Genomic DNA, 24,254 nt, shown 5'->3' on the forward strand with positions numbered 1-24,254 from the left:
TCTACTGTTTGGTCGGACACCATGATAAAGTAACCGCAGAGAGAGAGAGAGAGAGAGAGAGAGAGAGAGAGAGAGAGAGAGAGAGAGAGAAGAAGTTAAGTTGCACTGATTTCCAACCAGCATTGATTTCCAATGGGTCACATATTTGATGTAGCAGTTGCATAGGCCTAAATAATGTTATGAGATCCATGCACCTTTAAAGTACCTTTAAAACTGTCTGCAAATGTATAAGAAAAAAAGTTGTTTTAAAGGAGGTGTGGTCATACCAATTATTGATTTGATGTAGCCTATGTAATAGAAGTTAAATGTATTTATTACATTATTTTTGAAATATCCTTACTTTATAGCATTTCAAATTTCAGATTTCTCCAAGTGTCTTGTAGATGTTGCCACAGTTCTTCTATGCATTTAGTCTGTCTCAGTTGCTTCTATCTCTTCATGTAATCTCAGATTGACTCAGTGACTTGATGATGTGTGGGTCATACCATCTGTTGCAGGACTCAAACAAGCATCTCACTGGATTATTACAGTATTTTCCAAAGGAATTTTCAGAAATATACAACTACACTGAACAAAATTAAAAACGCAACACTTTTGTTTTTGCCCCCATTTTTCATAAGCTGAACACAAAGATCTAAGACTTTATCTATGTGCACAAAAGGCCTATTTCTCTCAAATATTGTTCACAAATCTGTCTAAATCTGTGTTAGTGAGCACTTCTCCTTTGCCAAGATAATCCATCCACCTCACAGGTGTGGTAAATCAAGATGCCTTACTAGACAGCATGATTATTGCACAGGTGTGCAATAAATAAAAGGCCACTCTAAAATGTGCAGTTTTATCACACACAATGCCACAGATGTCGCAAGTTTTGAGGGAGCGTGCAATTGGTATGCTGACTGCAGAAATGTCCACCAGAGCTGTTACCTGTGAATTGAATGTTCATTTCTCTACCATAAGCCGTCTCCAAAGGCGTTTCAGATAATTTTGCAGTGCATCCAACCAGCCTCACAACCACAGACCACGTGTAACCACATCAGCCCAGGACCTCCACATCCAGCATCTTCACCTCCAAAATCATCTGAGACCAGCCACCCGGACAGCTGCTCCAACAATCGGTTTGCATAACCAAAGAATTTCTGCACAAACTGTCAGAAACCGTCTCAGGGAAGCTCATCTGCATGCTTGTCATCCTCATCGGGGCAGATGGCAGACAGTGTGTATGGCGTGTATAAATCTGCTTTCTATTCACATGCAGTTTATGATCTGATTTGTCTGCAGGTTTCACCAGACCTGAGCCTTCTTTTTTTTGTTATCAACTTTTTATTTATTTTCATACACTACATCATAACATCCATTCAAAACAAACAAAACAAAACAACAGACATATAATCAATAATTTAAAAGTCCAGTCAAAAAGGAGAGAGAGAGAGCGAGGGAAAAAAACAAGTAAACAAAGAAGTCATCCATTTTTACAGTATCATACTGTAAAAGCACTCATGCGTCTATTTCAACCTCTGGATATGACGCTGAGCACGTGCACTCAACTTCTTTGGTCGACCATGGCGAGGCCTGTTCTGAATGGAACCTGTCCTGTTAAACCGCTGTATGGTCTTGGCCACCGTGCTGCAGCTCAGTTTCAGAGTCTTGGCATCTTCTTATAGCCTACGCCATCTTTATGTAGAGCAACAATTCTTTTTTTTTCAGATCCTCAGAGAGTTCTTTGCCATGAAGTGCCATGTTGAAGTTCCAGTGACCAATATGAGAGAGTGAGAGCGATAACACCAAATTTAACACACCTGCTCCCCATTCACACCTGAGACCTTGTAACACTAATGAGTCACATGACACCGTGAAGAGAAAATGGCTAAATGGGCCCAATTTGGACATGTTCACTTGGGGGTGTACTCACTTTTGTGGCCAGCGGTTTAGACATTAATGGCTGTGTGTTGAGTTATTTTGAGGGGACAGCAAATTTACACTGTTATACAAGCTGCACACTCACTACTTTACATTGTAGCAAAGTGTCATTTCTTCAGTGTTGTCACATGAAAAGATATAATAAAATATTTACAAAAATGTGAGGGGTGTACTCACTTCTGTGAGATACTGTATAATCGAGTATGTTAAAGAAAAAACCCTGCCAAGCATCAATAGTAGAAGGCTTGCCCCCATTAATTTGCGTTGTTGTACATTCACAAGTCACTATTTTCAGGAGGCTATGGATCCAATATGTTTTTCCACACATGTGCAGTGTAAACCAGTTCTGTATTATTGTCTTCTTCGCAGCTGTAAAACCAGCAAACAACATTCTCTTTTGTATTAAGCTTATACAGAGACCAGAATCATCATTAAGAAGACACAAACTTGGGTTAGCAAAGCAAACAATTTGTAGTAAGGAGAATAAAACCAGGTTTACATGTGTCCATAGATTAATGACAATAGGACACTCCCAAAACATATGAAGAAAAGTATGTGATACTGCATCAGTGATGATGCAGTATTATATATATGGCAGTTGAAATTTGGTTGTAGTTTCATTTTGAATCTTTTGTAAGGAGTTATGTATGCTCTATGAATGACTTTGAAGTGAATAAGAAGATGAGCCAAGTTTTTAGATGTTAAGCTGAGGTTGAACCACACTCTCTCTCCCAGTCGACAGATAAATTAAGGTCAGATAATTCCCTATTCCAAACAGATTTAATAGAAAGAGGTTTTGTAATGCAATCAATAATTTTATTATATATTAAGGAAACAACCAGAAGATGGTGCAATCCAATCCCGCATAGGATGAAAGGAAATGGGAGATGCCCAAGTATCTCCGTGCGCTTTGAGAGCAGAACATAATTGAAGAAAGACAAAATATGCGGATGCCAGACCTGAGCCTTCTACACAAGTCTAATCACTCTCTATGCTGTTCCTAAGTGACAAAGGGAGAAAAAGAAGAGGAAGAAGAAGAAACAACAACAACTTATTTTTGTTCACTCAACACATTCATGATCTGATTCATGATGGAATATGTGCTCTTGACTTACTCTGCTCTGATATCATGAAGCACTTCTGTGTAGCTGCCGGTGCATAGGGAAAAGTTGCCTCTGATTTTACTGGGTTTTTCATTCTTATATACTGTGAGCTGGACAATACATACACAGAACAAACATGGCTATTGATCTTAGGATTGACAAGAATCTGCAATTAATTAATGATAATAATAAATAATGTGAATAAATAATGAGTAATAGTTTCATAATATAAATAAGTAGTAGTAGAATAAATAATGAGTAATAGATTCAGTAATAACAACACTCTGATTAAATGTATAAACCCAATCCAATCCAGGCTACTTTTAACAATTAATAGCCTACTAAATTTAGACAAAGTATTTTGACACTTTCGGGTTGCCAAATGTTTTTGGATCATAGATAATGTAATGGAATTATGAAATATGGACCAAATCTAAAAGACATTTTGTCCAAACAGCTACACGGATTACTGCATCCATTTTGCAATCTATTATTAGACTTTTCCTCAAATATGATCTAAGATCGAGTTTGACGCTCACATACTCAAATACAGCACTGCCCTGTTGTCTGTAGTGAAATATAAAAAGTCACGTTTTTAAAACTGATTAATTTATGACCACTGGCCAGCAGATGGAGACAGTGACATGTCAATGATGTCCTGATAGTAGAAAACGGCTGAAGAGTTTACTCGTGTCTTGGCTGTTGACTCATGGGTTTGACAATAATAATTTTAAATAAATGCTCGGTGTACAGTAAGTATATGGTACAAATGTTATTTTGATGCTCTCCACAACAATATTATTTAGACACAGGACCTTATAATAGTGTGAATCTTAAAGGTGAATTTTGATCACAACTGAAGTCTAATGGACCCTCTTCCCATCTATGGGGTTTTCAGAAGTCATCGTAGATGCATCAATCTTCTATAGTGGTAGATGGCTACAGCAAATATGATTTAGCTTAGAAGCACCATATTTGTCATTTAAAGCCAAGGTAAGCTAACACAAAGTATAGTGTACAGAACTTTATAGAAATTTATAAAAAAAAAAAAAAAAAAGTTTGTGCTGTTTTCTATGTTTCTTCTTCTTCTTCTTTATCTTCTTCTGTTTTTCTTCTTTTTTTCTTCATCTTCAATCTCTATGTACAGTACAAAACACGAATGAATGAATGAATGAATTAATTAATTCATTAATTAATCTGGCTGCAGAAATCATCTTTCTCAATTCAAATTTAAGATAGCTGTACAATAAAACTGATACAAATATATTTGATTTTAATGGATGCTTTTAAATCTCTACTTCATGAAACTTTGAAAGCTTTCAAATTATTTTGTTTTCAAATCTGTGTTTTGGTGTGAAATTTGAGAAATGTATCTGGCTCGCCACTAAGGGGTTTGCTATCGATCATCTCAAGGTGAAGACATTAACAGTGTCTAATATGTATTTTCCAATGATCTTCGTTCAGTTCTTGCAGATGGCAGATGTATGGCTTGAGTTCATGACAGGGAGGTCATATCAGGTTCAGAAGTGACAGAAAACACTTTAGAAGGAGCTCTAGAGCTGCTGTGTCAGGGCTATAAACTTTGAAACCCTTAAATGTAAATATGCATTTTTAAAATGATTTTTCTTATTAATGTTCATTTTAATAATTGAATAATTAATTATTTTTTTAACCATGCATTTTGAATGTAAAGATTATACGTAAGCACTCACAAGGCTTATTACGTGATTATTAGATTGTCTGTTGTTTTAAATATTCCTCGCAGGACTGTAATACTACTAGGTTTGCTGTAGGTGGCGCCACAAGGCATAACTTGTGAGTGAGGGGAATAGCAGTCACCTCCCATCGTGCTCTTTCGGTGCTTTGAACTGAGCAGGTGTGATGTTGAGCAGAAGAGCTCTGTGTAGTTACAGTGAATCAGAGCAGGAGCGCGTCATGGGACGCCAGTGCGCCAAAGAAGAGACGCTGGATCGGTGTGCCTGACTTTACGGACACTTTTTTTCGCAATTTTTCATGCGTTCATACTCCCACATCGGAACTGCCTGATTTCTCTGACTTTTCAAAGTATTCTTTCTGGACGATTTTTTTGAACAGTAGACATGAATACTACATTCAACCAAACGGACAGCGGAATCTTCTCCAACCGGACTGAGGAGATCCTCCTGTGCTGTAACTTCTCGTCGGTGGTGACGGATAACGGCTTCACGGCGGCCACTCCGGATGAGAGGAGCCTCTTCATCATGAGAATAGTTCAGATAGCCGTGATGTGCGTCCTCTCCCTCACCGTAGTCTTCGGGATCTTTTCCTGGGCTGTAACTTGCTGATCAAGTCGGAAGGGATGATAAACTTTTTGGTAACGGACCGGAGACCCTCCAAAGAGGTAGAGGCGGTCATCGTGGGTGCGTACTAGAGACATGATGAGGATTATGCACTGCCATGACATGAAGTTTGTGTACCACCTGATGGACATATATTTCGATGGCCTCTTTGCAAACAGGACACAGTGTTATTTGGCTTGCTAAAAAAACAACAACTATAATTTGGAAATCAACTGAATCAACTAACGCACTCTCTCCATTTTGCGCACACGCCTTTCTGCTCTTACATTCAAGCGCTTCATTATGTCACGAACCACCCAGATTTCAAATCAGATACAGGCATGGGGTCTTATATTTGTCAGTGAAAATATTTATATGTGCAAACACAGGGGAGCTGTTGCACATATTAACTGTTTTGTAATGGTTATGGATCTCCTATCTGTAAAGCACATTGTAAGCACTGCACGGACTAATTATTTGTTGTTTAGCAAGATCAAAGCACCATGTTTAATACAATAAATTAATATTTCGAATAAAATGTCTTATTTGTTTTTATTATTAGCCTATTCATTTTCACGGGCATTCTGTGGAGATGTATTTACACTGTAAGATAAAAATGTGCTTCATGTGGTAACAGCAATTGTCTAAGCCAAACATATTATTAAAAAATAGTTTGCTAATGTGTTAAAATACATTTTAGTTTTAGATTTTATTCTGACATTCAGACTGATGCATGTTGACGTAAATTTCAAGTCTCACTTATCCTGTACTGCTGCCGCAAAGGGAACTTTCTATTAAAGCAAGATTGTCTAGTTTTCTGTCAGTATAATCTCTTTCTTTTAGCCTGCACCCATGATTTCAAAGATTGATTGTCACTATTATTTAACTAACTGCATGTTGACTGATATAGCAGGATGTGGTGCTGAACAATAAGCAGTACGCGTTTTCCTTGAACATCTGTTTGTGCCTGTCCTTTTCAGTCTTCCTGCCCTCCATGAAGACAGTAAGATATTTGGGGACATTTAAAAATAACACTCTATAAGACAATTATACACACAAAACACTGACAGGCCATTTTCAGATCAGATAAATCTAAGGTAAGTACAGGGTTTTACAAAGAGGATGATAATTTAATTATCCACAACTTTAAATTACAGCATCTAAATTCTTTAGGTGATCATTTAGTTCAGGTTTGTGGATTGAATGCACAATTAAACAATGCAATAGTGCATTTTTTAAGCAGGTAAAATGGGCTTTTGTAGCTAAGGTTTGGATAATTAAATGGAATTCATCAGTGGTTTGAGTTCAAAGGTAAACTAATTAAATTCACTTAGCTGTTACCCAATCAGACAGCAACACAGCCCATCTTGTTTCAGCATGACTATCAATAATCACGACATTTCTGTTTTAATGTGTAAGCATAGACCTGTAATTTTTCATAATGTTGATACCACCAAGATTAGACTAAATTAGCCTGCAAGAATGGGTAAATCTCTTCTAAATATGTTTACCAGGGCAGGCGGAGGGCTGTTGATGAAAAAGGCCTGCCACTTTTAAGACACATCTATTTATAAGAGTGTCTGTGAGAGCTGAGAGCTTGTTAACTTCACAATGAATAATTTTGCAGCAGCCGCATCAGTACTGAGCCAGACACTATGCAGTGAAATCAACTTTAACAGAGAGAATCAGCCTGTTTGTACAATCATGATTTTGCACTTCCCGTGAGAGATACGTAAATATTCAGAGTATCGTTAATGTTTGATTCTGTCTAAATATTGAAGAATAATAGAAAATGCCACAATACTAATTAGCTGACTCATAACATTTGCATTTGGTTTAACATTTGCAGAGATATTTTAGCCCTATTTGTGTGATTTGCATTAAGTACTTCCAGGGCACTTAATGTGCACCACATATTGAAGTTGTGGGTTTAGAGCATATTTATTTTACATACAAGGCCAGTTGCATTATTATTAGGATATGATTTTTGTCCTTGAACATTTACTTTATTTGGGGTTTATTGCCATCTGGTTTTGAAAAGAAGCATGCCCTATCTATCCATGTAAAAAAAAAAAAAAAAGTCAAATTGTACTGAATGTGCACTTGTAGCATACGGGTACATTTAGATCTTAAAAGTATATTTTTAATTATAATAATAATAAAAATTTGCAGATAATATGATATTAATGAAATAACAGGCCACTTAAATGTTACTTAAAGAGAGCACACTTTCATGATGTTCACTTAATACGATTTTAAAATGTGCACTTAATAATGTCAAATTAAACATTTAACTTTAAAGTGCATTTTAAATGATTGTTTACAGTGCCATGAAAAGGTTTTTTCCCCCTTCTTGTTTTTTTGTTTGTTTGTTTTTTTTTTTGCATATTTGTCACACTCAAAAGATTCAGATCATCAAAAAAAAAAAATTATATTACACAAAGATAACCCGAGTAAACACAAAATGCAGTTTTGAAATAATGATTTCATTTATTAAGGGGAAAAAGCTGTCCAAACTCTGTTGGCCCACTCTTCTTTACAGAATTGTTTTAATTCAGCCACATTGGAGGGTTTTCAAGCTTGAATGGACTGTTTAAGGTCATGCCACAGCATCTCAATCGGATTTAAGTCTGGACTTTGATTTGGCCACTCCAAAACCTTAATTTTGTTTTTCTTGAGCCATTTAGAGGTGGACTTGCTGGTGAGTTTCGGATCATTGTCCTGCTGCATAACCCAAGTGCGCTTGAGCTTGAGGTCACAAACTGACGGTCGGACATTCTCCTTCAGGATTTTCGGATAAAGTGCAGAATTCATGGTTCCATCAATTATGGCAAGTCGTCCAGGTCCTGAAGCTGCAAAGCAGCCCCAGACCATCACACTACCACCAGAGGTGTCATGCCCATTCAAAGTGAGGGGGCACGTACCCCCTCAGATTTTTGAGCCAAGTGGATTTTGAATGCAGCTTCCAAAAGACCAAAAATAGCCGATTAATTTTTTTAATATATATATATATATATATATATTTGATACAATCACACCAGCGTGATTTGAACGTTCAGTTGAACTCTAGACTGTCAGTGAAAATGTTCTTTGATCATGTAAATGTTCTTTGATCTCTTTCTGTACAATGAAAGTGTTATGATTAGCCTAACTTACAATGTTTTTATTCACATTAACTTTCAATGTTAAATTAACATTAAATATAAAGTCAGTCGTATTAAAATATGTTATGGCATGACACCCATATCTGTTAATTAAGTAAACAGACAGGATTTTATGCAATAGATTACATTATTAGGTTACTTTGTCCATCGCCCACTAGATCATCTAACATAATCTATAAAGGTGAGAATCAAGATATTTCATGATAATGCGTCTGGGAATGTTTCAAATAAAAAGGAAAAAATAAATAAAACATGATTGCTGTTGTGGCTGCTGTGTGTCACATGACGACCCCCAATCGTGCCCCCTCAAAAATAATGAGTGCATGACGCCCCTGGATTACATTATTAGGTTACTTTGACCATCGCCCACTATCAACATAATCTATGAAAGTTAAGAATCAAGATATTTCATGATATAGTTAATGCGTTTGGGAATGTTTCAGATAAAAAGGAAAAAATAAATAAAACATAAGTGCTGTTGTGGCTGCTGTGTGTCACATGACGTGAAATATTTTTTGGCAAATGTGAGACGAGCCTTTGTGTACTTTTTAGTCAGCAGTGGCTTTTGCCTTGGAACTCTCTCATGGATGCCGTTTTTGTCTCTTTCTTATTGTTAAATCATGAACATGGACCTTAATTGAGGTAAGTGAGGCCTGCAGTTCTTTAGATGTTGTTCTGGGTTCTTTTATGACCTCCTGGATGAGTCGTCATTGTTCTCTTGGAGTAATTTTGGTAGGCCGGCCACTCCTGGGAAGGTTCACCACTGTTCCAAGTTTTCTCCATTTGTGGATAATGGCTCTGACCATGGATCGCTGGAGTCCCAACACCTTAGAAATGGCTTTATAACCCTTTCCAGACTGATACATGTCAACTATTTTGTTTTTCATCTGTCCTTGAATTTCTTTAGATCGCGGCATGATGTGTTGCTCTTTAAGCATACTTCACTTTGTCAGACAGGTTCTATTTAAGTGATTTCTTGACTCAACAGGTCTGGCAGGAATCAGGCCTGGGTTTGGCTAGTGAAATTTAACTCAGCTTTCTAAAATAATGTGGTTAATCACAGTTCTTTCATGATTTAAAAAGAGGGGGCAATTAATTTTTCACGTAGGGCCAGGTAGGCTTGGACAGCTTTTTTCCCTTAATAAATGAAATCATAATTTAAAAACTGCATTTTGTATTTACTTGGATTATCTTTGTGTAATATTAAAATTTGTTTGATGATCTGAATATTTTAAGTGTGACAAATATGCAAAAACAAAAAAACAAAAAAAAAGAGGAAGGGGGCAAAAACCTTTTCATGGCACTGTATATTTAAATACATAACAAATGTTTTAATGTATAACATTATTTTATATTTTTGTTCAAAATTAATGCTTGTCAGCATTAACAAAATTTCAAAGACAATAAAAGTAATTATGGAATTACATAAAGATGTACTTAAGTCTTATAAGTGTGTCAAGAAGCACTGTTAAGTTCAACTCAATATCAAATTTTAATATGAAATTAAAATTAAAATAAATTTAAATAGCATGCATTTGAGTGTCCAAAAACATAACCTTTCAGTTTGCACTTAAGTATAAGTTTTTAAAATATGTTATTTCTCTAATAAATACTGTTTTTAAAAGTATGCTAAAATGTACTTTTTCCATAAGGGTAGACATGTAAAATTTCTCTTGAAAATAAGTTATTTCAGTGTTTTAATGTTTGGTCTGGAAGGAAATGCTGGCTTTCTGGCTGAGTGCATTGGCCTTAAAATAGAGAAGATATTGTCTTCCTCATGTCATATCTGCTCCTGTCATGAGTCTGATGGCAGGGTGGCAATCGAAAGAACGGGGCAGCGCTGACATGAGGGGAGGTGATCGTTTAGACTACATCTAACCACATCTCCCAAAATATACAGTGAATCACTGTGTGTTGTGTTGAATTTTTTTATCCAGTCATTGATGGCGCATGGCGCAGAAATAGACTGGAACATGTAGACCTCAGAGACAAGTGTCTGATACAAAAACAGGGGTGCACAGTAAGTCTCCTTTTTTTCAAGAGCTGAATGATGATTACATGATGGAGCCCTGAGCTCCAGCTCATCCATCAGCTGATTGGCAGAAACGCTCAGAAGCTCAGCGGGGCTCATCAATGATCATGATGTTGATTGACAGCTCTAGACGGCACTGTGACAGAGCCATCATTCCTGGTCCTGTGTTCTTCATGTACCTTTGAGAAAGAGAATTGTCACAAGTAAAACTGTAAGTTTGTTAGAAAGAGTAGGAGTTGGATTTCATAGGTTTTAGGAATTTTGACTGGAGAAGATATAAATCATTCTGATCTCCTACTGCAGTGGGTTTTAAAGGGAAAGTTCACCTAAAAAGAAAATTTGCTATTAATTTTCTCACCCTCAGGCCATCCAAGATGTAGGGGTATTTTTTTCTTCTTACATAGAACAATAAAGAAGACTTTAATCATAAATCATGGTACTTGATTCATAAAATGCAAGTCAACAGCTGCAGTCACTTTGAGAGTCAAAAAAAGCTCAGACAACACAAAATTAATATCCGTGGCTCTTGACAATGCACTAAGGTCTTATGAAGTGAAGCAATCGGTCTGTGCAAGAGACTGAACATTACTTACATCATTATTAGCTTTAATTCAGAGACTCAGGAAAATAGGGAAGTCTGATTCTTTTAGACAGTTTGTTTCATGGAACTGGTTCGAATAACTGATTCACTGATGCATCATAGGATCATATTGTAGACTGGTATCTTGGCTCATTTTGAGTTGGAGTGACTGTTTCAGTTCATAAGACCTTAACATATCATCAGGAGCCATAGGTATTAGTTTTGCATTGCTTGATATGTTTTTTTTTTACTCTTAAAGAAAGGGTAGCTGTTAACTTGCAGTTTTATGAAAAACCAAAAAGTTATTTAAGCTAAAAATCTTCTTTATCATTCTACTGAAGAAGTTTACTGAAGTAAACTAATAGCTAATTTTATTTTTTTGGGGTGAACTATACTATAACTGGTTTAAAAACAGTACCAAAAACTTTGTGAAAGTATCTTTAAAAACAAGTTACATGTATTTATTATAAAAAAAAAAATTAAAAAAAATCAGTTATGCATAATAACAAGTAACACTAAACCAAACCAAAACCAAACACTAAATCTATAATAAATCCATAATGTCAATAATGAATATTACATTATTAAAAACATAGGTTCCAAAAGGGAGGTTTTGCAGTGAGCAGTAATGGCACCCTTTTTATTTTATTTTATTTATTTCATTTTTTTTTTTTTTAATAAACTAAAGAACCTTTTTTTCGACTATTATGGACTTTTGTGCAATGGAAAGGACATTACATTTCTTGGTAGAACTTTATTTTACAGTACGTGTACTTCCCTGGTGCATACATGGTAAATATCTTGTACCTACAGGCAAATGTGTTGTAACACAAGGTACTTACCTGAGGTGTATGTACATGGTAACAAATAAGAAACACGGCTGTACTTAACAGTCTTACATGCATGGTAATTAGCTTGTACAAACAGACAAGTGTGGGTAATAACGGTCACTTACAGGTAGTGCCTGTACATGGTAACTACAGTAATTAGATACTTTACTGTACTTACTAATGTATATACATGGTAAATATGTAGTACTTACAAACAAGTGCGTTAATGTTAAATTGCTCTCCACAACAGTGCTTACAAAGTTTGAAGAAATGGTCATTCCTGTGTAATGTTTATGTAAAATGGTGCACTTTGTTTTACAGTCCTATTTCCATATACTTACTATGCAAGTACTGGTGTATGTGCCTATTAGTTAATGTACAGCAGGGGTGCACAACCCTGTTCCTGGAGATCAACCTTCCTGCAGAGTTCAGCTCCAACCCTGATCAAACACAACTGAACCAATTAATTAGGATCTGAAGGAGCACTTGATAATTAAAGACAGGTGTGTTGGAACTAAACTCTGCTGGAAGGTAGATCTCCAGGAACAGGGTTGGGCACCCCTGATGTACGGAACAAGTTATGCGGTGGACCAAACATGAACCAAGGTACTTATTGAGTAATTGATGGAAGATGGTACATAGAAAATATATATGGAAATATGGAGTAAGTATATTGACCATGTATGGGCACTACCTGTAAGTGACCGTTCTTACCTACACATATGTACCATGTACACTTCAGGTAAGTACTTTGTGTTATCACTCATTTGCCTGTAGGTACAAGATATTTACCATGTATGTACCAGGGAAGTACACGTACTGTAAAATAAAGTGCTACCCATTTCTTCATGGAACCACTGATGTCAAAAATAACCTTTTTTAAGAGACTTATTTGTGTAACTACAGTGTATTAAGGAGAGAGGTGGGTAACGAGTTACATTTACTTCGTTACATTTACTTGAGTACATTTTTTGGGTAACTAATACTTTCAGAGTATATTTAAAAATGGGTACTTTTACTCTTACTCAAGTACATTTTTAGTGAAAAAACGGTACTTTTACTTCGTTACTGTGGGTGACGCTCCTCTCATTACTTTATCTTAATGCAATACAAGTTAAAAGTCCTTCAATTTATTCCAAACGCGCCGTCTACTTTTTTCTGGGCAATGAGCGATGCCCGTTCGCGAATGATTCATTCTTTTGAGTCAATTCTGTTCGAAGGCTTGATCAGACCAGTTGGCAAACCAGTGAATCGGTTTGCGAATCAGTTTGAATGATTCGCTCAGTTCCCTGCCGCGCGCGCTGAGTCGTCTGAAGCAGTTGTAACATCAAGAGCATTGAAGACGTGGCTTTGGATCTACAGTCAGTTGAAAGCAAAGGCTATTGTTTGCTAGCTATGAAGATCTTTATTAGACGAACAGCGCGTGTGCTGTCTATGGTTCCACAGGTATAGATTCGATTACAGTACACGATACCACTATGACATTACAGTTTGTTGTACATGTACCTTACACATTAAATACAATGTATAATTTATTCATTAAATAAGGGTCATTCTATAATTAAGGGTACATTTCAAGTCCATTGGTTGTATTTATCATTTTTACTGAATATTCACTTCAAGCAATGATCACTTTTATATTTGGGCACATTCCTCTTTATTTCATGCATAAAAGTCAACCAGTTCCAAAAGTTAATTAGGAGAAAATACAGATGCTGTACTGGAAATAACAGTTTTTGTGCTGTCCGATTTGCTAAAAGTCAAGTTTTGTCTTTCAAATTAACACTACAATACATGTTTTTGTATATTATTTTCATCATTATTTGTTAAAAATAATCATTAAAGCAAGGCAAATGTATTTTAAAAACTAATTCACTTGTTTATATCTATTAAATTATTAACTTTGTGTGTGTCCGAGAAATCTTTGTCAACTGTGTTACCCATTGACAAAACCCCTATAAATCAGCAATGGTTTGTTCCAAAGTCACATGTCCAACATCATGTGATGTCACAACCTTCAGTGGTGGGAATTTTAAATACAGTGTGGTAAGTTTCTACTCCTCCTCTTCAATTTTTAATCATTATTATTGTCTACACATAGAGTAGATGAATTGCTCATCAACTGTGTTATCAACATGGTCGTGTGTACTTACTTTAGATATTATATTTACAAAAATGTAGATAAAATGTATAAAAACACTAGTTGATCAAGGTAATGTGGGGACATGTTCAAGGTCTACAGTTAGCACAAGGCCCTAAAATGGAAGAAATGTCAACTGTGTTACTTGTCAACTGTGTTACCCATCAAGTGTAACACGGTTGACAGGGATTAACACGGTTGACAATGTTGGCTGGGTTTCTTGTCATAGTTTATGCCTATATTGAGTATTGTTGATAAAACATACATTAACTATTGTTATAACACAGGAATGACATGGTAAAATATGAACAAGTGTAAATACATAGTAATAGTTATTTTATAAAAACATGTGATTCACATTAAGGGATTAATTTAACTAATCTTAACACTATAATATTATCTATATATTGCACTGAATAAATCATTACACTCGATTAAAGGAGCATTCCATAGCTTTTCAGCAAAAATTTATATTATCTCCAGAAATATACATATATCAACAAACAAGGATTTCATGAAGTATGGTTCATTTTATATGATTTCATGGTTTGGAATGGTGGGTTTCTGCTGACATTTATTTAATGTGATCCCTATCAAGCAAGGTTGAAAAACTATAAAGTGCTCTTAATCTTGTTTTAGGAAATTATGTTATCTGCTGCAGAGAAGCAGCGCCAGTACAGGGCTCGGCGTGATGCTGATCCTGAGAGAAGGGCTGCGTGTTACAAAAACATAGACTGTTTTGTGAATGAGACTAATGAAGTATTAACAGCATTTTTAAAGTTTTTGTTTGTTTTCTCCATTGTTTCAAGAGAGTTAATTAATTACTTGTTGCTGACACTTGTCAAAATAAAAGGTTTTATTTTAAAGAAAGGTTTCTCTTTTCTCCTAATGCATCCTGTCAACCGTGTTACTTCTGTCAACTGTGTTACTTTATCTGTCAATTGTGTTACGTGTGATTTTTGTGTCATAAATTTTAATTGTAGGCAAAATTTGTATAAAAATTATAAAAGGACATCTCTAGAGTGAACAGTATTACATAAAGACGTTGAATAACTCTAGATTCAGTGTAATGGAGAATTATGTTGAAAAATATCCATCCTTGATGATAGTATACCAAAGAATATCCGTTATTCAGTTTAAAATTCATATTTTTAAATCAGTTAGACATACAACCTCAAAACCCTGGTGAATAGACTCAATAACTTTCAAACAAATGTTTTATCATATGTGTAGTACTTCATTTATTTCTTCTATGACACCACTTTTGTCTGTAACACAGTTGACAAAACAATGAATCAAATATTTATTTTCATTTAAATATTTAAAAAGTAATTTGAGCTTAAGCTTGGCAACTAATGAATTTAGAACAATATGGGGGTGTATTATGGAAACAACTAGATTATTTTGCAGAAAAGCACACTGATTTCTTCACTTTTTTGTTGACCTGAAATGTACCCCTAATTATAGAATGACCCATAAGCTGTCACAGAGTATGAAATGAACACCCGCCAAACCCGCGTTAGTTCCAGGAGGAATGCCTTTGCCTAGACACAATTAATATTGATATTTTCACAATATTTATGCTTGCAGAAATAAAGGCTACATTTGTTTACATTTTGCAAAACAGACGGAAGATGTGCATTTGTTTCGTTGTGTGAGTTTTCACTCTTCTCCGTGTCAGAGGTTATATATTTATAATACATAATTGAATTTATTTCAGTGATGCAAATCAGAATTTTTATCAGCTGTTACTCCAGTTTTCAGAGTCGTATGGTCCTTCAGAAATCATTCAAATATATTGATTTATTACCAGTGTTGTTGAAAAAAACAGCATATGGTGGTTAGGTATGTTTTGAAGCTGGGATGCTGGTTTATGCTAGTCCTTTGCTGGTTTAAGATGGTCCTTAACTGGTCATGTGCTGGTCTTAAACTGGTCGGACCAGCATAAACCAGCAAAGGGCCAGCTTAAATCAGCTCAAACCAGCATCCCATGCTTCAAAACATACCTTACTAGCTGGTTTTTTCAACAGGGAACAGGTTTGCTGCTTAATATTTTTTGGAACCTGTGACATTTTGTTTAGGATTCTTTTATGAACGCTAAAAAAGAACAGCATTGATAATAAATCAGGCTGCTAAAAATTCTGATTTGCATCACTGAAATAAATTACATAAAAAAAAAAATTTTAAAAAACGTGTGTGTGTGTGTGTGTGTGTATGTGACGCTGGACCACAAAACCAGTCATAAGTGACAATTTTTTCAAACAAAATCAAAATACTGAGAAAATTGCCTTTAAAGTTGTCCAAATGAAGTTCTCAGCAATGCATATTACTAATCAAAAATTAAGTTTTAATATATTTACGGTAAGAAATTTACAAAATATCTTCATGGAACATGATCTTTACTTAATATCCTAATGATTTTTGGCATAAAAGAAAAATGTATAATTTTGACCCATGCAATGTATTTTTGGCTATTGCTACAAATATACCCCAGCGACTTAAGACTGGTTTTGTGGTCCAGGGTCACATATGTATATGTGTATATATATATACAGTATATGTATATATAAATTTTATCTAAATATCTATATATCTACATAAAAATAAACTATATTCAGTATATGATCCAAAGTAACTAGTAACTAACTACTTGAGTAGTTTTTTTTATCCAATACTTTTTTACTCTTACTCAAGTAACTATTCAGACTATTACTTTTACTTTTACTTTTACTTTTACTTGAGTAAATATTTCTTCAAGTACTTTTACTTTTACTTGAGTACAGTTTTTGGGTACTCTACCCACCTCTGATTAAGGACACATTAAACTAAAGTGTGACATTAAACATTTAAATGCATTTGGTTTATTATTGAATCCTAACACGTTTTCATGCTCTCTTTATGTTGTGAGCAGCCAGTACTTCACAGACAGCACCACAACACGTATATCCTACAAGTGAATCTGTATTTAACATTGTCTGAGTTTATTCTTCTTTTGACCTTCACATATTCATCTTGCAGTATCTTTGCTGGTATCTACTTGATGTAATGTAACTTGTATGACAAATGAATCTGTGGCAAAATGCCATAAAGTTTGACAGGATATTATATTTCTTTGGTCAATTTTTTTTCTCAAATCTGCTTGCCATTTCCATTTTTTCCCTGAACTTTCTTTAGAGGACAGCATTCTCTAAGATAAATGTGAAAAATATATGTGAAAAGACATCAGTAAAACAACAACAACATTTGTCTCTGTTGTTCCTGAGCTGCAGCATTCGCATTGCTGCTATGAGCAATTTGTCTGAATTCACCCATGATGTTTGATGTTCACCCATTTCACAGAATGATTTCACTTGAGCCAATGTTCTTTTGATTAATTGAGCAGAAGCGACTGGCAGGGTGATATTGATCATAAAATCTATTTGGACAGAGTATCAAGATCAGCCCCACTGCTCTTACACAGTGCAGCATCTAAACTGACTGGGATTATAAATTGGGCCTAACTTTGCTCCTGGTTCCTCCAAAGTTTTCTCCATGGTTTCTAGCAGATACTTGGAATGCCTTTTGAGTTAAAAGGGACACATGCTGCATATTGTTTACACAAGAGTTAAACATATTTAAAATGTTTAGTCTGTTTACTCACTTATGCTGGAATTGTGTTTATCACTTGTACTTGACTGTTTACTTTAGGGATTGCAGTATTGCAGTGTGCAAACCAGGGTCTGTTAAATAACTAAAACAAAATTGCTGTGCTCAGCTACATAATCACAGCTACTGTGATGTTTAAAAGACAGATATGTGATGCAGAATTTCACTGTGTTTAGAGATACCAAGCTATTGTCAAAAACTCAGAACAGAACATTGGAAGGGTCAGATATGTGCCATCAAAGTGCCTAAACCCAACAAAATAATTACTGTTGATGGAAAATCGCAACTGTATAAATGTCAGAAATTCACTTTAATAAGTTGATTTGCAAACAGATTACCACCATACAATCTGATGACAGAACAATTGGCCACAAATGGCATTTACCAAATTGTTGACTGAGTGAAAAGATGAATTTTAACTAAATGAATATGGACTGAAATCCAGGCAATAAGAGATAACTATACATTATAAGTATTTTCTAAGGTTACTGTTGCTCATATTTATGGTTAGTGATTTCAGCAACCCATTTGCACATATAGTATAGTTCAAATCTTTCAAAAAAAAATAATAATAATAAAATACCTGAAAAGATTATACTAGAAGAAGTGGGTTAAATGCTGGGTTAAATACAACCTAGCGCTGGGTAAAATATGGTACCGATTGGGTTGTTTTGACCCAGCGGTTGGTTTACTGTCCAGAAGGTTAGGATAAACATTTAACCCAACTGGTGTTTGAAAACAACCCAATCACTGGGTTTGTCCATATTTAACCCAGCATTTTTTTAGAGTGTTATGGCTGTTTCTTAAGTACACACTTAAAGGGTTACTTCACCCAAAAATGAATAAAGGAGGGGGGAATAAAGGACTTCTGTAGCGAATCGATGCATTTTTGTAAAACAAAAATATATATATGTATTATAATTATATATTGTAAATATAATTTTTTTTTTAATATTTAAAATGTTAGAAACAGTTTTATAGAACTTTTTATAATCACCGGTGATTAGTGATGAATGCGGAAGCGTGGAGAGCAAAACAAAACACCGGTCACGAATTAGAAGTACAAAAAGAGGATCTGTAAAGAAAATGTCAGAGGATTTCAATATAAGCTAAGAGGAGACTGCTTTTCCTTTGCTAAAGTAAGCATACTTTGCTTCCTTTGCTCCTGTAAACAAACTCGCGAGAATAGCATTTCTCACCAGCACACGAAACACATCTGTTCTACGTCATCCACCGGAACGGCTACCACGTATGAGAGTCAGCAGAAGTGAGAGAAAAGTGTTTATTACGTTTGAAATATGGATATTTTTCGTACAAAAATGCATCAATTTGCTACAGGAGGCCTTTATTCATGGATGTTTTATTATGGATGCATGCGCTTTATTTGAATACTTTTGGACTGTTGAACAAAAACACCCACCTATGCCATTATAAAGTTTGGAAGAACCAGGACATTTTTTAATATAACTCCGATTGGATTCGTCTGAAAGAAGAAAGTCATATACACCTAGGATGCCTTGAGAGTGAGTAAAACATGGGCTAATTTTCATTTTTGGGTGAACCATCCGTTTTAAAAAATACATTTAAAACAGTACATTTAAAGGGATAGTTCACCCAAAAATGAAAATTTGATGTTTATCTGCTTACCCCCAGGGCATCCAAGATGTAGGTGACTTTGTTTCTTCAGTAGAACACAAACAAATATTTTTAACTCAAACCTTTGCAGTCTGTCAGTCCTATAATGCCAGTCAATGGGCACAGAATCTTTGAGAGAAAAAAAGAACATGCACACACAAATCTAAATTAAACCTTGCTGCTCGTGACGATACATTGATGTCCTAAGACACGAAACGATCGGTTTGTGCGAAGGGTTTAATTTGAATTTGTCTGTGCATGTTTTGTTTTTTTTTCTCTCAAAGATTCTGTGCCCATTGACTGGCATTATATGACTGGCACACTACAACGGTTTGAGTTAAAAACCTTTGTTTGTGTTCTACTGAAGAAACAAAGTCACCTACATTTTGGATGCCCTGGGAGTAAGCAGATAAACATCAAATTTTCATTTGTGGGTGAACTATCCCTTTAAAAAAGTGCACTTTGCAATAATGTCAAAATAAAAGTTTAAGTTTTTGTGTTTTAAAGAAGTACACTTATTTTGATGTGTTGACTGACATATTAAGGCACATGTAAAGTACTTGATTATATTTTAACTAGGGGTGTCAATGTTAATGCGTTAACGCATGCGATTAATCCAAAAACTTTAACGCGTTAATATTTTTTTAATGCAAATTAATCGTCTGATAAGGTTTGACCCCAACTTCTTGCCGTCATCGCAGCGCGGAAGGTTATCGTTGTGTGATGAGGGTACAGCGAACCAGTGTTGTCAGGGCAGCAGCACAAGTGGGCTATTTTGAAAATACAGTCGCGGGAAAAAATTACAAAGCCGTGGGTTGGCTACTTTTATAATGTACCGCGGCCGCCCAAATTGTATAGACAAATAAAAATTAAAATAGATCCTTTTACTAATATGTATTATACTTGGAATGTGTACCTGGCAACTTAAGAACGGAGAGGCGGTTGTAACATCACAAACAACATGAGTGTCACCCAGAGCATAAATGTTAAGGCTTTTACACAGCAGAAATAAACATGACAACAGCCACTATAGATTATATTAGATAATAAACACACGATTACGATAGGATATTTGTATGTGATTTTCTTGAGTTGAAAGTGTACATCTGAAATGCTAATTTGTGCAGCGAGGCTGTAAATAGCATATTTTAATAACAGTAAATGACCAAATTCCACATGTGATTGTAAAAGGAAGTTATTACAAACACTCGATGGTGGTTTGAAGTGAGTTCTGAGTAAAAGTGTACTATTAATCTCATAAATTGTCTTATGAAGCATGCTGATGTTAGCTCTAATGCATCTGCAGAAAAGGTCCAATTCTTCTTCATAGTGCATTTTGTCATAATAATTCACATAAGGTCGCAAGAAATGTTTTGTTGTATTTATTTAGAAATACTTTTGATAATAGTTGGGTAAATATATACTGGGATTGAAGCGATGTGACTTGGTAAAAGTTTTATTGCCAGTTTAAAGGCTGATAATGGCTGAATAAAAACAAAAGAAAAATGATGAAAGAATAATAAGGATTATGTCTCATACCTGGCGGAAGTGTGAAAGGTTCTGTTTCCATAAACTAGTTTGTCATGCATTTCTTTTTCAACACATTTACAGGTAAATCCTAGTATTTTAAGTTTGCGATTAATCGTGATTAATCACAGTCCATGACTGTAATTAACGCAATTTTTTTTTTTAATCGATTGACAGCCCTAATTTTAACTGTAGTGTGCAAGTCAGTATTACAGTACATTACAAATTATAATATATTTAAAAAATGTACTAAAATGCAACTTTGTCTGTCACAGGATGTGGTTGTGGTAATAATCGCATGATGAAGGAGTAGACGAAAAGAGTATTTAATAAGCATCAACACACGGATTTCCATTTAATAACATTAATCCAAGACAAAGACTGAACAGAACCTGAACGCTTATAAAGACAGGGAAACCAAGGAGTAAACGAGATGATTAACACAGGTGAAGAGAATAAATGATGATTAACTAATAAGAACAGGAACTAAACCAAATATGGACGAACTTGTCATTACAAATGTGTAATTAGACATTTAAATACATGTTATAAAAGTTTCAATACAAATGACATTTAAGTATGTATTAGTTTAGCAGTAAACGTAAACCATATTTCAAATGCAATAGAAGTAATTAAGTCCACTTAAGTGGGTCAAAAACACAAAGCATTTAATAGAAATGTAAACTATAAAACTTTTAATTTCATTGCAATTAACATGCAATTAAATGTCTAAAAACATTGCATTCAGTTTTAGTTATTTTAAAGTACATTATTTCCATAGGAAGTAATCTTTTAAAGGGGTCATATGATGCGATTTCATGTTTTCCTTTGTCTTTGGAGTGTTACAAGCTGTTTGTGCATATATAAGATCTGTAAAGTTGCAAAGATTAAAGTCTCAAACCCAAATAAATATTCTTTATAAAAGTTAAGACCCTGCCACGCCTTCCTAAAACGGCTCATTCAAACACATGTCTACGTCACGGTGTGGGAAGATTTGCATAACACCGCTGAAACGTATACGCAATGAAAGAAGGCGTAACTTTTATTCTCGCTCTAGTATTGTTGTTGCTGCCGCCATGTCGTGGAGACGCTGTGTTTCGTTGTGAAAGCGAAAATACTTTGTTTGGCCTTCCAAATGAGTACACAACTAGAAATCAGTGGTTAAGTTATATTTACAACACTGTTCCAGAACAGTACAACACAAATATTCGAGTGTGTGCAGCGCATTTTACGGAGGACTGTTTCCTGATCCTGGGAGAGAGTAGCCTACAATGTGAACACTATGAATGGCTGTGAACACTATTCCAACGTTGCAAGGACAGTTTGGTGCTTCTGACTCACAGCCTGTAAGTACGTATGAGTCATTATAATCAGTAATTATGTCCTCACTGAATGCAACAAATGCCTCGTTTATAGCAGGTTTTATTGTTTCAGTCTCGTCGAGCCAGGACACGGCATCACAACATGGTAAGGCGTAACATTTCTGTCACACGCTTGAGGTATTCGGCCAATCACAACGCACCGGATAGCTGGCCAATCAGAGCACACCTTGCTTCTCAGAACGATGAGCTTTGTAAAAATTGGCGCGTTTCAGAAAGGCAGAGCATAGAGGAGCAACAATAATGTACAGTATGTGGAAAATAATGTGTTGTTTGAACATCAAACCGTGTAAACACATTGCATTACACCAAATACACAAAATAATGTTCTTTTTAGCAACATCATATGACCCCTTTAAGAGTATGCTTGTTTTTTACAAAGCTAGTATCAATAAAAATTCAATGGCCTGACCAAACACCATTCATATTTATAATCTAGTTACTCCATGATACATTTATAACTTTACTGTGAAACTACCAAATAACTGCAGAATAAATAATAAAAACACCCAAATCTCTTATCACAGTGTTAGCTTTCCCAGTCAACTCCTGAATAATAAATGATGAATTTGAGCAGCGGCCTCATCATCTACTGAGGTGTTTAATAGCGCTATATATTATTTATAATCTGCTTGTCTCAGTCAACACATCTCTTGTCTTTGTGCTGTTTATGTTTTAGCTCATTCATATTTCAGCCTGTTTGCCGTACAGCAGGTCTTCGGCAGAAGCAGCTCGGCAGTGGAGGTGTCATACTTGAGCCGTGAGGGACGACAACAATTGATGACTTTGAAGATTAAGGTTGCTCTCTGGAGGGTGTGAGCTATGACAAACATACAGAAAATTGAGTAAATGTGTGTGTGTCCGGGAAATACTCGACTGCATCACCATGGCAACCTGACAGCTGTACCACAGGTGGTTCACATGGGAATCAGCAAGGATGCAGGTTTCTAGCAAGACTGTATCATCCTGCAACAACTGAAATCGTCCTGCATGAATAGAAACATTTGCTCATTGGCACATTCTGGCAGGCCGTTTAACTTTCTAGGTAGTATTTACTGGCCCACCCGAAGTCTCATGTTTTCTTGTCCTTAGATATTCCTTGGGTCCTATAGGTTCAGTGAGTGTCAGCAAAGTAAAAAACAAAACAAAAACAAAAATTTTATTAAGTTAAATTAAATTAAATAAACACATTTTATTTTAAGGTCCAATTCTCGCTATTATTTAACTATTAACTACGACTTTTGCTTCAATAAACTCATAATTACTACTAGTAGAGGTAGTTGTTAAATTTAGGTATTGGTTTAGGATTAGGGATGTAGAATGTGGTCATGCAGAATAAACAGTCAATATACTAGTAATATGCATGATAATAAGCACCTAGTTAATAGTGAGAATTGGCCCCTATACTAAAGTGTTACCAAAAAATAAAATAATAATAATAATATATTATATATTATATTATAATAATAAAATACATTAAATTAAAAAATAAATTAAATTAAATGGTCACATTGTGTTTTTGTCTTTTGTTGTTGATAGTATAGTATAAGAAAGGAAATTGTGGGGAAGAGAGTTGTTGATAGTATAGTATAAGAAAGGAAATTGTGGGGAAGAGAGTGTGGAATGGGGCTGGGAAATGGCGGATTCAGCCTGAAGTCACATACTGTACATGTGCACCATGACTTAACCAGCCACTAAGCTAAGCAATGGTGTAGCCTTTTCCACGGATCAATGATTCTGCCCTAAATTCCAGATAATGAAACTTCAAGAGTGCAGATAACAAAGTTATCGTCTCAAGAGTGCAGAGGTGTTGGTTCGAACTGGCCACTTGTGGTCTGTATAAACATATATGAGCAATTTGGCTGCTACAGTACCCAGATCATCTCAACATGCTGTTTATAGGTCTGATTCAAACAGTGGGGGAGCATAATATATTGCTATCATTTTATAATTTTATAGTTTCAAAGGTGGTTAAACTTTA

At 35.3% G+C, this 24,254-nt stretch overlaps 1 protein-coding gene across 1 annotated transcript; it reads left to right on the plus strand.

Moving 5' to 3' along the window:
* Positions 1–4,852: 4,852 nt before the first annotated feature.
* Positions 4,853–6,157, plus strand: rprma (reprimo, TP53 dependent G2 arrest mediator candidate a). The gene is given in 2 exon segments (XM_058787719.1): positions 4,853–5,321; positions 5,324–6,157. Coding segments are annotated over 2 exon segments (309 nt in total). The 5' UTR covers positions 4,853–5,122; the 3' UTR covers positions 5,434–6,157.
* The last annotated feature ends 18,097 nt before the right edge of the window (positions 6,158–24,254 follow it).

The sequence above is a fragment of the Onychostoma macrolepis genome, chromosome 09 (assembly GCF_012432095.1).
Source record: "Onychostoma macrolepis isolate SWU-2019 chromosome 09, ASM1243209v1, whole genome shotgun sequence".
Lineage (NCBI taxonomy): Eukaryota > Metazoa > Chordata > Actinopteri > Cypriniformes > Cyprinidae > Onychostoma > Onychostoma macrolepis.